The 17,745-nt window shown below is 38.7% G+C and overlaps 1 protein-coding gene across 1 annotated transcript; it reads left to right on the top strand.

Moving 5' to 3' along the window:
- The first annotated feature begins 10,494 nt into the window (after positions 1–10,494).
- On the top strand, positions 10,495–11,794 carry LOC106085620 (clavesin-1). Its single transcript, XM_013249937.2, has 3 exons — positions 10,495–10,875; positions 11,079–11,448; positions 11,522–11,794. The coding sequence occupies exons 1-3, from the start codon at positions 10,574–10,576 to the stop codon at positions 11,780–11,782; spliced, it is 933 nt and encodes a 310-aa protein (XP_013105391.1). The 5' UTR covers positions 10,495–10,573; the 3' UTR covers positions 11,783–11,794.
- The last annotated feature ends 5,951 nt before the right edge of the window (positions 11,795–17,745 follow it).

Raw genomic sequence — 17,745 nt, 5'->3', positions numbered from 1 at the left:
CTTTAAACTGTTTATGAAGCAAATTGAATGGCATAGGGTTGAAGCAGATGTATACTAGAGTGGGTAAGAAATAATGACCTTAACAGTGGCCAGAATCAATTCAAAAATTCGAATAAAATTTCTTAAAACAAGTAAAAGCGTGTCGGGCCGAATCTTGTATACCCTCCAATATTGATCCGATTTGTCGAGTTCCTTTTCCGGTATCTCATTTAAGGCAAACAAAGGATAATGAAGAAGAATTGCTATGCTATTGGTGCTATATCAAGTTATGGTCCGATTAGGTTCATAATTGCATTGAATAATGGAGGCCATAGTATAAGTCAATGTGTAAAATTTTGCTATGCTATTGGTGCTATATCAAGTTATGGTCCGATTAGGTTCATAATTGCATTGAATAATGGAGACCATAGTACAAGTCAATGTGTAAAATTTCAGCCAATTCGCATAAGAAATGCGCCCTTTAGGGGCTCAAGAAGTAAAATCGGGAGATCGGTTTATATGGGGCTTTATCATGCTATAAACCGATTCACACCATATTTGCCACGATTGTTGAAGGGCATGCGAGAAGCCGTTGTGTAAAATTTCAGCTATATTGAATAAGAATTGCACCCTCTAGAGGCTTGAGAAATATTATCGGGACATCGGTTTATATAGGAGCTACTAGCTGAACCGCGCCCGCTCCGCAAGGCCTTCTTTTACAAAAATTGGAACAAAATCATCCTTGGAATATTTATTTTCAACAATTTGAGAGCGTTTAGTTAAATACCATGCTGCGAAAGTGGTATATGTACATTGCACAGTGGGAGGAAATCGACAAAAACTAGTAAAAAATATGCCGTGTAAGAACGATTTTTCGATTTTCTTCCACTGTGCGTCGCTTGACTAACAGTATAACAACATAAATTCCTATATTTGAATCCCACATAATCTTTATTGGTCTATGAAATCGTCTATTTGAGCCCGATATTTCCATAGGGATTCTGGAAATGCCACTGCCCCCCAAACATTTGGCCTCGAATGTGGATATAAAATTCATTCTGTACTCCCAAGTACCTTTCATTTGAACTTCTTATTGCCATAATTGGCGAATCTGTCCAATTTGGAGGTGTTCAGTGGGTGGGGCGGTCACCCAGACACTTAGCCCTAAAAAATGTCACCATTTTTTTGAACCCCATATTGCCATTGGTTTACAGGGAATTTATGCAATGAGACGTCCCCTAAACACTTGGCCCCAAAAGTGGATATAAAATTTGTTATCTAATCTCAAATACCTTTCATTTGAGCCCCTTATTGCCAGTGTCGGCATATATGTCCGGTTTAGGCGTGGACCCGTAAAACCTATTGACATCGTGTTCCACTCTCATTGAGCTCCAAATTGCCATGGTCAGCAAATACGTCCTAACTCCTCGCAAATATCTTTCGTTTTTGGCCCAATATGTCCGATTTGGGGGGTTTTGGGGAATGGGATGGCCACTCAGTGACTTGGCCCTGAAAGTATATTCCAGATTCGTGTTCTACTCTACAAAACCTTTTCTTTGAGCCCCATATTTCAGTGGTCCGGACACTTTGTCCCGCTATTCTCCCATACCCCCAGAAATTTGGTCCCGTAAGTGGGTATCAATTTTGTGCTCTGCTCCCAAATTCTTTTCATTTGAGTCCCATATTGCCATCGTCGGTAAATATGTCTTATTTGGGGGTGTTTTGGGTAGTCCCTCAAATACCTGGTCCCACAATTGGATGTCGATTACATTTTCTTATTTAAAATGCATATCATTTAAGTCTCATGTTGTCGTGATTGGTTTATATATTCATATATTTGGTGGGTTTCGGGGGTGGGGCGGCCCCCCTTGGTAGCCCATCTGAAATTTGGATACCAAATTTTTGTTTTTTGGTTAACTATAAGAGCGGACACATAATTTCGCTTAAATCGTACCACCCATCTCCGAGATCTGGCGTTTCTGAAAACTAGGATAAGGGGGATGATATCAAAAAATTTAGTACCCTATTTTCACCATGTGTTCATTTTACACCATCCGTGAAAATTTCAACAAAATCGGTTCAGACGTTTTTGAGTCTATAAATAACAGACTAACAAACACACTTGGTCATAAAACTTATAGAGATTTGAGCCCCTTTTTGCCATAATCCACAAATAAGTCTAGTTCACTTTGCCATGAAAAATATCAGCATCGTGCTCTACTCTCAAATTGCTTTTATTTGAGCCCCTACTGCCATTAGTTTAGGGGGTAGTTTATGGTGTGAGACGACCTACAAAGACTTGGCCTCAAAATTGGATAACAAATTCGTTTTCTACTATCAAATACCTATTGTTTGTTGCCATAGTGGGCAAACATTGGCGGTTTGAAGGGAGTTAAGGGGATGGACCTCGAAATAATATCAGCATTGTGCTAGAGCACGATTTTGTTTGAGCACCATAATGGCAAGAATTAATAGGTGGCGATCAAGATATGCAGAGCTACGGGTTTGGTTCAGAGCCACACTAATTAAATTTTTATACCCACCACCATAGGATGGGGGTATACTAATCTTATAAGCTGCAATTTTTGTCCTATTGGTCTGAAATTTTGCATGTGGTGTTCCGTTGTGATTGATTCAGAAACTGTGACAAGTACGGTTTCAATCGGTCTATAACCTGATATAGCTCTCATATAAACCGATCTCCCTATTTGATTTCTTGAGCCCTTACAAGCCGCAATTCTTGTCCGTTTTGGCTGAAATTGAGCAAGTAGTGTTTTGTTGGGATTTGCAACAAGTGTATCAAGTACGGTCCAAATCAGTCTTATACTTGATATAGCTCCCATGTAAACCGGTCTCTCGATCATCCTAGTTCGGTTCCTAGAAGCTTTAATTTTTGCTAGTTTAATATAAGTTTGGTACGTAGAATAAAATTATGTCCTTCAACAAAATTTATTTTGTATCAATCTTAGGAGAATCCATGGTGAGAGATTCCAAGATTCGGCCAGGCCGAATAAGCACGCTTTTACCTGTTATTTCTTACTTCTATTTCGAAACAAAACAACAAAAAACTTTGAAGAGCAATTGTGTTGTGGTGGTGTGTGCGGGCTGCAAGGATCGCGATTTCGCCCTTTGCCAGAGGGCTTATTTAATTTCATTTCACTTCATTTCATTCCATTTCATTTCATTTCATTTCAATTCAATTCAATTCAATTCATTTCATTTCACTTCATTTAATTTTATTTCATTTCATTTAATTTAATTTAGTTTAATATTATTTTATTTAATTTTCCTTATTTATGAACTTTTAGATTTTTTACACACACACACACTTTTTAATATGACCCACCTTAATAAATAACCATTGTGCAGCCATTTGTACTAGCCATAAAACAAAGTGAGCATGATGCTGAAAATGGGTTAAAAAAATTACGATGCGTTAATAGCTTCATTAACATTGGATTTTTGTCATTATCTTGTTATGTCTGATGTTTTAAAGTTTAAACTGTCCAAGCCTTCCCCATATCTCAAATTAATATGTTTTTAGTGGTTTATTTATAGACTTTGATATCATCATATTAAAAGCTTTTGGAAGGTAGTTGCTAATAATAATGGGGGGGAAAAATATAAAAATGCAAGTTTGTTGTAAATATAAACCATGGCACGTGTTGTGTTTTTTTAGTCTGTATTTTGAACTTCGGTTAAATCTTAATGTTTGATTTCTGTAAAAAAACAAATTACATCAAATCATATTAAGTACAATAATATGGAGCCAGTTACTTCAAATCGTTTGCGTTAATTTACATCATTATGAAATTCATGTGCCAAAAAAATGGAAATTTATTGAATTTATCAATTTTGATTTCCCAGCAGTCATCAATTCATTGTTTTCCTTTTAGTAAACGAAATATCGTGACGATCGGTTAACGATATACACAAACAAAGATGATCGAGTTTATATGGGAGCTATATCAGGTTATAGACTGATTTGGACCGTATTTGGCACAATTGTTGGAAGTCATAACAGAATACTATGGGCAAAATTTCAGCCAAATCGGACAAAAATTGCAGCTTGTAAGGGCTCAAGAAGTCAATTCGGGAGATCGGTTTATATGGTAGCTATATCTAAAAAGCGATATGGCCCATTTACAATCCGCAACGACCTACATAAATATTACGATCTATACAAAATTTCAATCGGCTAGCTTTACCGCTATCTTGATTTCGACAGACGGACGGACATGGCTCGATCGATCCTATGGTGGTGGGTATAAAAAGTGAATTTTTATACCCACCACCGAAGAATGGGGGTATATTCATTATGTTATTCCGTTTGCAACACATCGAAATATATATTTTCGACCCTATAAAGTATATATATTCGTGTTCAGCGTAAATTTCTAAAAAAGATTCGTCCGTTTGTCTGTTGAAATCACGCTACAGTCTTTAAAAATAGAGATATTGAACTGAAACTTTGCTCAGATACTTTTTTTGGTCCATAAGCAGGTTAAGTTCGAAGATGGGCTATATCGGAATATATTTTGATATAGCCCCCATATAGACCGATCCGCCGATTTAGGGACTTAGGTCCATAAAAGCCACATTTTTATCCGATTTTGCTAAAAATGGGACAGTGAGTTGCGTTAGGCCACTCCACATCCATCATAAATTTGGCCAAGATCGGTTCAGATATGGATATAGCTGCCATATAGACCGATCTCTCGATTAAAGGTCTTCGGCCCATAAAAGACGCATTTATTTTCCGATGTCGTCGAAATTTGGGACAATGAGTTAAGTTAGGTCCCTCGACATCTTTCTGCAATATGGCACAGATCGGTCCAGATTTGGATATAGCTGCCATATAGACCGATCTCTCGATTTAAGGTCTTGGGCCTATAAAAATCGCATTTATTGACCGATTTCTCCGAAATTTGGTAAAATGAGTTGTGTTAGGCCCTTCAACATTATTCTTGAATTTGGCTCAGATCGGTTCAGGTTTGGATATAGCTGCCATATAGACCGATCTCTCGATATAAAGTTTTGGGCCCACAAAAGACGCATTTATTTTCCTATTTCGCCGAAATTTGGGACAGTGAGTTGTGTTAGGCTCTTCGAAAACTTTCTGCATTTTGGCCCAGAACGGTTCAGATTTGGATATAGCTGGCATGTAGACCGATCTCTCGATTTAAGGTCTTAGGCCTATAAAAGTCGCATTTATTGTCCGATTTTGTCGAAATTTGGGACAGTGAGTTATGTTAGACTCTTCGACATCTTTTTGCAATTTGGCCCAGATCGGTTCAGATTTGGGTATAGCTGCTTTATAGACCGATCAGTCTTGGCCCCCAAAAAATGCACATTAATAATCCGATTTCGCTGAAATTTGACACAGTGATATATATATTAGGCTTTTTTATATGGTCCAGAACGTTCTATATTTGGATATGGCTATCAAAAAGACCAATATTTTGTATTGCAAAATTGAACAATGACTTGTACTTATTAGACCACTCAATATCCATGTCGAATTTGGTCCAAATCCGTCCAAATTTCGATAAAGCTGCTATGGAGGCATAAATTATGCATTTTTCACCAGATTCTTACAAAAGGTGGTTTATATATAGCCAAGGTAGTGGGTATCCAAATTCGGCCCGAACTTCACGCCTTTTTACTTGTTTGAAATCAATTGAAGGGTTTTACGTCTTAGAATTTCCTTTTAGCTCAAAGTAAACATATTTCGCACTTATTATTAACTAAGCACGAGTTACACCTAGACACACTACTTTGGCAGTTAACAGTGTGTCGATCGACTCATAATTCTTCCTAGTTCGACCTAGCCATGTCAGTAATCAAGGTATAGGTAGCATTTGTTATCAAATCATTTCGAAATTTTTCAAATATCACTTTTTTAGTCTGTGAACAAACGCTATTAATTTTTGGTAAACATCGGTTCTGATTTAAATATAACTCCCATATATAAATATCGCCCGATTTTCATTTAAACGGTCGTAGTTGCCCCAATTTCTAACCGATTCATACGAAATTTGATTTGAAGTGTTTTATTACTTATCCGTTGAATTTCATCAAAATCGGTTGAAATTTATTGGTCGATTATGGATTGCAACTCGGCTACAGTTGCGTTACCAGGAGAAAAAACACGAAGCAGAAATTGGTGTAAGTTAGAAACTTTTGTCAATTGCATTCAATATCAGTATTTTATAGCCTCCACCATATGATGGGGGTATACTAGTTTCGTCATTCTGTTTGTAACACCTCAAAATATGAGTCAAAAACCCCATAAAGTATATATATTCTTGATCGTCATGAAATTTTAAGTTGAATTAGCCATGTCCGTATGTTCGTCCGTCTGTCTGCCGGAAGCACGAACTTTCGAAAAAGTAAACCTAGGTGCTTGAAATTTTGCACAAATACTTTTTATTGGTATAGGTCGGTTGGGATTGTAAATGGACCAAATTGGTCCATGTTTTGGTATAGCTGCCTTTAAGCCTCTAGAGGGCGCAATTATTGTCTGATTTGACTGAAATTTTGCACGTGGTGTTTTGGTATTACTTCCAACAAGTGTGTTAAGTATAGTTCAAATCTGTCCATAACCTGCTATAGCTGCCATATAAACCGATCTTGGGTCTTGACTTCGTGAGCTTTTAGAGGGAGCAATTCTTATCCGATTTGGCTGTAATTTTGCACGTGGTGTTTTGGTATCACTTCCAACAACTGTGCTAAGTATGGTTCAAATCGGTTCATAACCTGATATGGTTGCCATATAAACCGATCTTAGGTTTTGACTTCTTGAGCCTCTAGAGGGCGCAATTATGGTCCGATCTAAATCGCCCCGGTAGCCGAGATGGTAACGTGCTTGGATTACCAGTACAGGGGTCGTGGGTTCGATTCCCGCCACAAGCCTTGGTCTGTCTGTGGTATCACATTGGACTTAAAATTGTCTTAGTGAGTCTGTAAAGGACTGCCACTCTTACTTAACCTAACCATTGTCTAAATCGGTCTACAACCTGGTATAGCTGCCATACAAAATGATCTTGGATCTTGAATTCTTGGGCCGCTAGAGGGCGCAATTCTTATCTGATTTGGCTAAAATTTTGCGCGAAGTGTTTTGTTATGACTTCTTACAATTGTGCTAAGTATGGCGCAAATCGGTACATAACCTGATATAGCTGCCATACAAACCGATCTGGGATCTTGGGTTCTTGGGCCTCTAGAGGGCGTTGGAAATCTATATTGAACTACAGTTGGGTTGTCATCCATAATCGACCCTCTAGATATAGCTCCTATTGAGGGGTTTGCTAGGCTTTTATGTTTAGTTTTTAAGTTGTTACCCTTTGTTTTTCTTTTGTTATTTAAATAAGAAAAGTTTTTTAAGTGTTGTACAAAACGTTTTGTTTGAGTTCTTGTTACATAATTTGATGAATTCACTTTTATTCTTGACTTTGTTTTAACTAGGGTTTTTTTCTTTTGTAAACTACTACCACTGACTTTGTTGGCTTTTGTACGACTGAACAATTAAACGTTGACTGGCTTCTCTTCTAATCCCTGCGATGGTTTAAAGGTTCTTAGAGAAGAATTCAAAATCATAACAACAACAATGACATGTGATGCGTGTGCATGTTTGTTGCTATGCTCTCTCGTCATGATCGAAAGCAGAGAAATGAAGATTGTCAATAATGGTGCAATCAAAGCAAACAATGATCAATGGGTCAGCTCATGCATGCGAGTATGTACAACTATTGTGCATATACATATATGGGTCATTCAATGACTATTTTAAATAGGTGTATTACTTTCTAATAGAAAGTGAATGTGGATTGAACCTAGATTTATTTCATGTACTTATTTACTATGATGGCCACCGTAGCGCAGAGGTTATCATGTCCGCCTATGACGCTGAATGCCTGGGTTCAAACCCCGGCGTGAACATCAGAAAAGTTTTCAGCGGTGGTTATCCCCTTACTAATGCTGGCTACATCTGTGGGGTTCTTTGCCATGTTAAAACTTGTCCCCAAAAAGGTGTCGCACTGCGGCACGCCGTTCGGACTCGGCTGTAAAAAGGAGCCTCCTTATCATAGAGCTTAAAACTTGAATCGGACAGCACTCATTGATATGTGGGAAGTTCGCTCCTGTTCCTTAGTGGAATGTTCATGGGTATTGCATTTGCATATATATATATAGTAGACTTAGAATAAAAACAAGTAAAATCGTGCTAAGTTCGACCGGGCCGAACATTATATACCCATCCACCCGGTAATTCTTTTGAGGCAAACAAAGAATAATGGATTGAAATTTGTATGCCATTGGAGCTATAAGACCAAAGAAGAAGTCAAGTCAAGTGCAAAATTTCAGCTAAATCGGTTAAGAATTGTGCCTTATAGGGGCTCAAGAAGTAATATCGGGAGATCGGTTTATATGGAGGCTGTATTTGGAAATAGATCGTTTCAGACCATATTTGACGCGAATGTTAGTGGCGGAAGATGTTTTACAAAATTTCAGCCAAATCGGACAAGATTTGCGCCTTCTAGAGACTTAAGAAGCCAAAATCCCAGATCGGTGTATATGGCAGCTGTAACAGGTTATGGACCGATTTGAACATAACAAAGAACTTCGCCCAAAATTTCAGCCAAATCGGATGAGAGCAGCGCCCTCTAGTGGCTTAAGAAGTCAAGATCAAACATTGGTTTATATGGGAGCTATATAAGGTTATAAACCGAATTGAAACATACTTCGCACAGTTGTTTGAAGTAATAACAAAACACTTCGTGCAAAATTTCAGCCAAATCTGATCATTATTGCGCCCTTCAGCAGCTCAAGAAGTCAAGTTCCAATATCAGTTTATATGGCAGCTATATCAAGTTGTGAACCGATTGCAACGATACTTAACTCATTTGTTATATCAAAACACTACACGCAAACTTTCACCCGAATCGGATAATAATTGCGTCCTCTATCGGCTGAAAAAGTCAAGATCCGAAATCGGTTTATACGGGAGCTATAGGTCAGCATGTTTTCCAATTAGACAGTGACCTATCATGACGGACACAATGACTGAGACGTCTGTTTTCTCTTTCTCTTCCTCTCAAGTCTAAATTAGGCCACATAGTTTTTGAATACTCACAGCCCCCTCTTTGTGACCATCTATCATTCGTTGCCCTTCGGGCCTAGTCCTGAAAACTTAGCTTACATGTCGCTATAGGCATACCCACAGATTCCAGTGTCCCTGGAATGTGTAGTTCTTAGTCTCACAAGCTCATCCGCTTTACAATTCATTGGGATATCTCTTTGGCCCGGCACCCAAAACAGGTGAATTTTGAACTGTTCAGCCATCTCGTTGGGAGATCTGCTACAGTCGAGTTCGGTTTTTGTTTTCAGAAATACGTTCTCCTGGGATTTAATGGCTGTCTGGCTGTCTGAGATTATATTTATGCCAATCGTCGTTAAGACATTATATCATAGCCATTCCACCACTTCCTTAATTGCAAGCATCTCTGCTTGATACACACAGCAAGGGTCGGGTAACCTTTTCGATATGACCAGTTCTAGATCTTTAGAGTACACCCCAAAGTCCACCTGGTCGGTTAATTTGAAACCATCCGTGTAGTTCCAATCGGTTCTATCAGGAATAGTGGTACAGTAATTTTTGTCAAACTCAGTTGTGGTCCCAACCCGAACCTTATTCGATAATGGTCTAGAAATCGAACTAGTGATACCAACACTAGTTCGCTATCCATTCTTCTGCAATCCACGGATCGTCATTGAGCGCCATAATAAATCTTCTTCCGTCCTCAGAGGGAGGATCCATTCTGAAGATGTGCCAATCCCATGATGGATAATTACTATTTCTTTGAACTCTTATAATTTCTTCCAGTCTGTCCTCTGGTAAGACTGGAACCGTGATGAAAACACTTATCTTTGCCTTTTTTGGGAGCTCCTCTTCTGCAATGAGTCTTAGTCTGGTCCATGTCACAGGCCCGTATTCTGGACACATTCCCTCAACCAGTCAAATGTCTCACCTGTTGTACAAGCAAGTATTCTTCCCCGAGAGATTTATAAATGGAACTGGGCCCCTTAAAAATGGATACCCCGATAAGACTTCTTGAAACCTTAGAAGCTTCAATCAATGCCCGATTTTATACAAACAGAAAGAACATTTTTGGCAGAATCCATGGTGTTGGGAAAGCAGGAAGTCTATAATACAACTGCTAATTTTAGTCTATTACAAATATTTCAATATTACGAGTATGATACCTGATGGCGTTTTATTTAAAAAGATTGGCTAGACTTATTTCCATTGTTAATTTGTTTATGTCCACAACATAAATGGTTCGCAGCCATTTTAAACTTTGGGATAATGACCCATAAGGTTAAACGACTTTCAATCTCAAGTGGCTGGTGAAAAGTCTAAAAAACAGAACCAATCAAACCAGTTGGCATACGATAAAAACAACATCAAAGAATATTTGGCCACATATGAGATAATTCGCATTTAGAACGTGTTCTTAAGTCAAGCATGAACAACAATGTTGGCGGATCATTTAGCAACGTAAACAGCTACCAATAAGACGACCATAACTCCAAGATGTTGCAACTCATGCCTTTAAGTGCAGAATTGCAAAAAGTTGCAATTGAAGAATTGGGTGAAGTGCCTTCAAGAATACCACAGGATCTGGAGAACCTTAAGTTGTGGATTAAACAACAACCCCATCTAAGAGCACGTACCGACGATCAGTTTCTTATACAATTTCTACGAGGATGTAAATATAGTCTGGAGAAAGCCAAAAGTAAGCTGGAATACGCTTTGGCTGTGAGAACGAAATTCCATGAATATTTTCAATTCACCGATGTGGATGATGTGCAATTTCGACGATATCACAATACTGGGTGAGTGTTGGAAAAAAAAGAACAAACCCTTGCATATTAAGCGGGAAAAAACAAGCAAAACCAAAATGAACATTTGATTTCAATATTGTTTCAATATGTTCGTCTGGCAGAATGTAGGAAATTTTGTCAAAATTTGATTTCTATGGAAAATTGGTCACTCCTTTTGTATGCTTGTTTTTTAATCCTTACATATATTTCTGCAGGGCCATGATGCCATTGCCCACACCTCTTAATGGTTTTGGACCACGCTTAATAATGGCTCGTTTCACCTTCTCTGGAAAAGAGTTTTGTAGCAAGGACAGCGTTCGTTATATGTCAGCAATGATGGAAGTCCTTGCCATTAGTGATCCCATTGCTGCCATCAATGGTTTCGTATTTATCATGGACTTTTCCCAATGCACAAGAGATCATATGAAGGATATAAATGCCACAATGATGAAACTGCTTATTTCGGTCAAAGAAAAAGCCCTTCCTATGCGATTAAAAGGTTTCTATGTCATAAACCTAGCACCATATCAGGAGCAACTGGTAAAACTAGCCCTCACCTTTATGCCTACAAAGTTACGCCGGAGAGTAAGTTGATTAATTAAAAGAAGCTTAAGGCATCTATTTTAATTGGTTTCATATTTTAATGCTTTTAAAATAGATTTTTATTTGTGGCAAAGATGTAACCACTTTGGGTGAACATTTGCCGCAAAAATATTTACCCCAGGAATATGGCGGAGAAAATGGTTGCATAGATGAGTTATGCCTGGAATTCAATCAAGTCTGGGATCAGTATAGAGAGTACTTCAAAGAAAACTCCAAATATGGTGTAGATGAGCACTTGCGTTTGGGCGGATCTATTTTCAGTGATTTTGGAGAATTTGGTGCTGGTGGCTCTTTTAGAAAAATTGAGGTGGACTAAAGCAAAATGGTGTATAATTAACCTAAAGATACAAAAAAAAAATACAAAATCTGTGATTTTGTTAAAGATGCGATTTTTTTTTTGGATCGTAATCGAAAAACTTTTCTACTTAAATAAAAAAATTTTACTATTCTCGTGACAATGTAAACAAAAACAAGTAAGAGCGTGCCAAGTTCGGCCGGGCCAAGTCTTATATACCCTCCATCATGGACCGCATTGGTCGAGTTCTTTGCGCGGTATCTCTTTTTAGACAAAGTATGAATAATGAATAAGAACTGTCATGCTAATGGAGCCATCTTAAGTTATAGTCCGACTCGAACTATAAATTGATTGAATACTGAACATTGTAGTAGTTATTGTAAAATATTTCAATCAATTCGGATAAGAATTGCGTCTCGTAGGGGCTCAAGAAGCAAAATCGGGAGATCGGTTTGTATGGGAGCTGCATCGAGCTATAGATCGATTGAGATCATATTGGTCACGTATGTTGAAGGTCATGGGAGAAGCAGTTGTACAAAATTTCTGCCAAATCGGTTGAGAATTGCGCCCTCTAAAAGCTGAAGAAGTCAAGACCCCAGATCGGGTTATATGGCAGCTATATCAGGTTTTGGACCGATTTGAACTATCGGTCACATTAGCACAATTAGTTGAAAGTGATACCAAAACCACACGTTCATAATTTCAGTCAAATCGGACGAGAATTGCGCCCTCTAGAGGCTCAAGAAATCAAGATTCAAGATCGGTTTATATGGCAGCTATATCAGGTTATGGACCGATTTGTATCATACTTAGCGCAGTTGTTGTTGGTATCCAAACAACACGAGAAAATCTGCAGCCAAGTCGGACAAGAATTGCGCCCTCTAGAGGCTCAAGAAGCCAAGACCCAAGATCTGTTTATATGACAGCTATATAAAAACATGGACCGATTTGGCCCATTTACAATACCAACCAACCTACACTGTAAAATGTGCAAAATTTCAAGCTCCTAGCTTTATTCCTTCGAAGTTAGCATGCTTTCGACAGACAGATGGACGGACGGACAGATATGGCTAGATCGACTAAAATGATATGACGATCAAGAATATATATACTTTATGGGGTCTTAGACGCATATTTCGAGATGTTACAAACAGAATGACGAAATTAGTATACCTCCATCCTATGGTGGAGGGTATAAAAATCAAAACATCTAACCGTCACGACACTAAAACAAATTAATTAAATAATTAATTCTAACCATTGTATTTCCATAGGGAATTTTGTCAAACTATCATTTCTCTGTGAAATTTTGTCAAAATTTTATTTTTAAGGATTTTGGTCTAATTTAAATAGTTATTGTTTGTATGTTTTTCGAGACGAATTCAATGATCGGAGATTATCTTTGCAAATGGAAAGCCAGACATCACAACCCACCAACCACTATGGACCGCGTTTCGTCTTTAGTTAGAAGACTTTCAACCATATTAGGTGTGATGGCTTCAAGGGCCGTACGTACGTACGAAAACCCCTCTATGATACAAACACCACATTAACCACGCTCGACAACTCTGCCTAATAGCTATACCTTCCCCAATGCATGTGTTTTTCTGTAATGAAATATTTTTTGTCTGCGACAATTACACTACTTCCACATGGTGCACATGATTCTGTGCATCTATTGGAAGTTGTGTTGATGACCTCGAATGCTAGACAACGTCAACGACTCTCGTCGTGCTCCGTGTACCCAGGTTGGAATCCCGGCCGGGCTGTGCCGAATTTTTTCATTTTTAATCTTTTTGTCAGAGCAATCAGTTTTTTCTCTTTCGAGACGAGCTCAATGATCGGAGATTTTCTTCGCAAATGGAAAAGGAAAGCCATATATCGTTACAGACACCAACCATTATGGGACGCGGTTCGTCCTATTGCTTTATTAAGCTCCCAAAGGGGAAAACAATGGCCAAGCCGCAACTAGGCAACCATGACTAATAGAATATGTTTTATGTTTTTTTTTTTCAATTTCTTTTCTAAAGTAATCAATATTGTATTCGTTCAGATTTTTTTTCACCAATTCTGTTAAATTACATTTTAAGGAAATTTTGTCAAAATTTATTCAAAACCATCGAACGTGTTGTGAATACCACGATAAAGAGTAGGACATCAAGCGAACTAATGTAATGTGGTTTTGTCGAAAGCTGAGGTAAGTTCAGTCGTCTCTAGGATCAACTTAAGGACACACAAACCTTAAGTGATAACACAAATTAATTAGAATCGAGGGTTGACAAAAAGGGGACTTTATTAGTTTAATTCAATGTGGTGAAAGGTGAGTACGCTGAATGATAAACCGATTGTCATATTAACGAACAGCGTTCGTTGACTTGCATAATACAACGAAAATTTACATTAGTACAATGAAAATTTTCGTTAATAGAATGAATTCAATCGTTGACGTTGTCTTTCTGAATTTCGTCAATCGTTGTATTTACGAATTCCTGCTCATCAATATTACGAAATTTTTATTTTCCATATTTTAAAGAAAAAACTGAGAAATTCTTAACTTTTGCCATGAAACAATCGTACATTTTCCACTCCATAGGGATTTTTAACTTTTAGGCAGATATGACGACGGAGATTGAGATTTGAAAATACCATACAAAAATTAATGAAAAATTTTCATTAATATAACGATCAACCACCAATGAATTAAAATGAATTGCAATCATTAATACAACAACCCAGTTCATTATCTGAACGATTGACTTCGACACGAGGGGAGTAAGTAGTATTAGTATTATTACTATTGTTGAGTTCGTTGATACAACAACCAAATACGTTAATACAATGATTTTTTATTTAGAAGAAATGACCGTGTTTGTAACGAAAAATCATTTTATTAACGACACAAAATACCCTGATCACGTTCTGATTCGATTTAGCTATGTCCGTCTGTCTGTCCATGTTAGTTTGTGTGTAAATTACAGGTCGCAGTTTTCATCAATACAATGATCGATTATCATCAATACTATGATCTGTGATCATCAATACAACACTTACATTTTTGTAAATTGAACAATTTCGTTAATTAATGCAATGATTGGATTTCATTAATACAACAATTCTATGTAATAAACACAACGAATTACATTTCGTAAATACAATGAAAACTAATTTTTAAACAATTTTTTATCCTTAATACAATGAACAGTCGTCATTAATGCAACGACTGTGTTTCGTAAATATAACGATTAACCTCTCATATTTACAATTGATCCTGGTTGTAAATACAACATAACAGGTTTCATTGTATTAATGAAACTCTACGTTGGTTCAATATTAACGTTAGATTTCATTAATACAACCATCAAAATCATTCATAGTATGAACATTTTTCTTTCAGTGTGGGTTTTAGTCTTCGGCTCATGCTTACGAGCGTTCGGTAGTGGAAGCGTTTCTTGGATGATGGTTGAGTTTGAGGGTGTTAATGTGGGCTCGGCTGGTGTTGTCTCGACGGCGGGCTCTAGCAAGTTTAATTCCCCCTTGTTAGTGCTTTTGGTCGGTGTTGTTGCCGACAGCAGTCGATTTATAGTTTATGGTAGACTTTCGGTGGGTGTTGGTGGAAGGCGTCAGGCGTCGATGCGGGCAATGAATGGTGTTTGGGATAGATAGCGGGCACCTTGTTGTCGAACTCTCCTTGTGTAACTGAGCGCTGGCCTGGCTGCCCTCCGGATCGTCTTCTTTGGTTCTGAGTTCTGGCGGATACTGTTACGGCGTCTTCTGGTTCGGTGGTATAAAGACACCACTATATATTTAGGATTCCAAGTATCACTACTACAAGGTCTACGGGATGAAAAGATCTCCAGCAAGGGTGCATGGGACAACAAGCTATCTACGGCCGGTTATGCTATTTAAGGATGCGAACGGATCGTGGATACGAGCTAAGCGCGGATGCGAACGAATCGTGGATGCGAACGAATCGCGAATGCGAACGACCCGCGGATGAGAGCTAAGCTCGGATGCGAGCTAAGCGCGTATGTGAGATAGGCGTGAATGCGATTTAAGCGCGGATGCGAGCTAGCCGCGGATGCGAAATAGTTGCGAATGCGAAAGATCCGCGGATTCGAAGGAGTCGCCAAGGCGTAGGGAGCCAAGGCGTATTTATAAGGTGGGCGCAACGGCGAATTGCTACAACAAAACATCTTTTTTGGGGAACTTGATATGTCAAAATTTGTATACAGGGCGAAAAAAATTCCATTCGCCGTGACATTTAAAATTTACGGCAAATTTGCTTCAACCAATCAGAGCAAGAGGAAAGAAGTTTATTGATATTTGAGTGTCAAACAAGAAAAAACTTATTATAAAGTGTTCAAAATTCCCATTAGCTCCAGAGGCTTTACCCACAAAACCACCTAGATTGCATGTTTGAATAGTTTTTCACTAGGATAGGTTCGGTTATAGAAGCGTTTCTTGGATCATGGTTGAGTTTGAGGGTGTTAATATGGGCTCGGCTGGTGTTGTCTCTACGGCGGGCTCTCGCAAGTTCAATTCCCCCTTGTAAGTGCTTTTGGTCGGTGTGGTTGCCGACGGCAGTCAATTTATAGTTTATCGTGAACTTTCGGTGGGCGTTGGTGGAAGGCGTCAGGTGTCGATGCAGGCAATGAATGGTGTTTGGGATAGATAGCGGGCGCCTTGTTGTCGAACTCACCTTGTGTAACTGAGCGCTGGCCTGGCTGCCCTCCGGATCGTCTTCTTCGATTCTGGTTCGGTGGTATAAAGACACCACTATGTATTTAGGATTCCAAGTATCACTACTACAAGGTTTACGGGATGAAAAGATCTCCAGCAAGGGTGCATGGGACAACAAGCTATCTACGGCCGGTTATGCTATTTAAGGATGCGAACGGATCGCGGATACGAGCTAAGCGCGGATGCGAACGAATCGTGGATGCGAACGAGCCGCGGATGCGAGCTAGCCGCGGATGCGAAATAGTTGAGGATGCGAAAGATCCGCGGATGCGAAAGAGTCACCAAGGCCGCAACGGCGAACTACTACAACAAAGCATCTTTTTTTTTGGGAACTTGATATGTCAAAATTTGTATACAGGGCGAAAAAAATTCCATTCGCCGTGACATTTAAAATTTACGGCAATATTAATATTTGAGTGTCAAACTAGAAAAAACAAATGATAAAGTGTTCAAAATTCCCATTAGCTCCAGAGGCTTTACCCACAAAACCACCTAGATTGCAGGTTTGAAGAGTTTTTCACTAGGTTATTGTACCGGTAAAATAGCTACCAAGTGCAGACCAGGGTAGTTCTGGCTCAATTCCAATTGAGCTGAAATTGTTTCCAAATTCATAGGCGTGTGCTCGATTATAACCAGGGACCACACATCACAAATGTCAAATGCATGATGCTGAGCATGAGGTTTCCTCCTGAATTGAGTTCACACTATTTCGATGGGCAGGATAACTAGCAAAGGGCTCAAATAGGAATATTGTGATTAGAGTTCAATCACCACAAGGACGGTGTTTGTACCCCTTTTTAAGTCTCTTGGATAATTGTGGGATTTTCAAATAATTTGAAAAGGAATGGGTTGAAGTTTGCTGGAAACGAGGATGACGATTTAATCTTGGTATATGGCCGTTCATAGTGCATATAGTATGCTACCAAGATTGGCCAACGGGTTTGCCGTTTTAAACCGAATGATAAATTTGGTGCCATTCACCAATATGAGGTAATTTGGTGTATTCAAGGAACCACTCCGACATGTGGAGCTGCCGCTCTCACTACTGATAAGGGTCCTTACAAGCTATTGCAAGGTCCGGACTTTGACGTAGGGTAGCTGCTGGACTATGGCTAAATGAACATCTTTTTTCCTGTCTAAATTATTTCCAGGCACACAGTCCTTTCGCCATTCTTGACTAAAATATGGGCTGGAAATGGCAGATAGGAGAAAACTTCTCTTGCCCGCCTGGCTTCCATTTATTG

The sequence above is a fragment of the Stomoxys calcitrans genome, chromosome 5 (assembly GCF_963082655.1).
Source record: "Stomoxys calcitrans chromosome 5, idStoCalc2.1, whole genome shotgun sequence".
Lineage (NCBI taxonomy): Eukaryota > Metazoa > Arthropoda > Insecta > Diptera > Muscidae > Stomoxys > Stomoxys calcitrans.
This window is presented reverse-complemented; position numbering and strand designations above follow the sequence as displayed.

What these genes read in the sequence shown, in the direction of transcription:
- LOC106085620 (XM_013249937.2), top strand. Translation starts at nt 10,574, where the DNA reads ATGTTGCAACTCATGCCTTTAAGTGCAGAATTGCAAAAAGTTGCAATT. An exon ending in CGACGATATCACAATACTGG is followed by an intron (nt 10,876 to 11,078) that starts GTGAGTGTTGGA and finishes ATATTTCTGCAG; the next exon opens with GGCCATGATGCCATTGCCCA. An exon ending in CTACAAAGTTACGCCGGAGA is followed by an intron (nt 11,449 to 11,521) that starts GTAAGTTGATTA and finishes CTTTTAAAATAG; the next exon opens with ATTTTTATTTGTGGCAAAGA.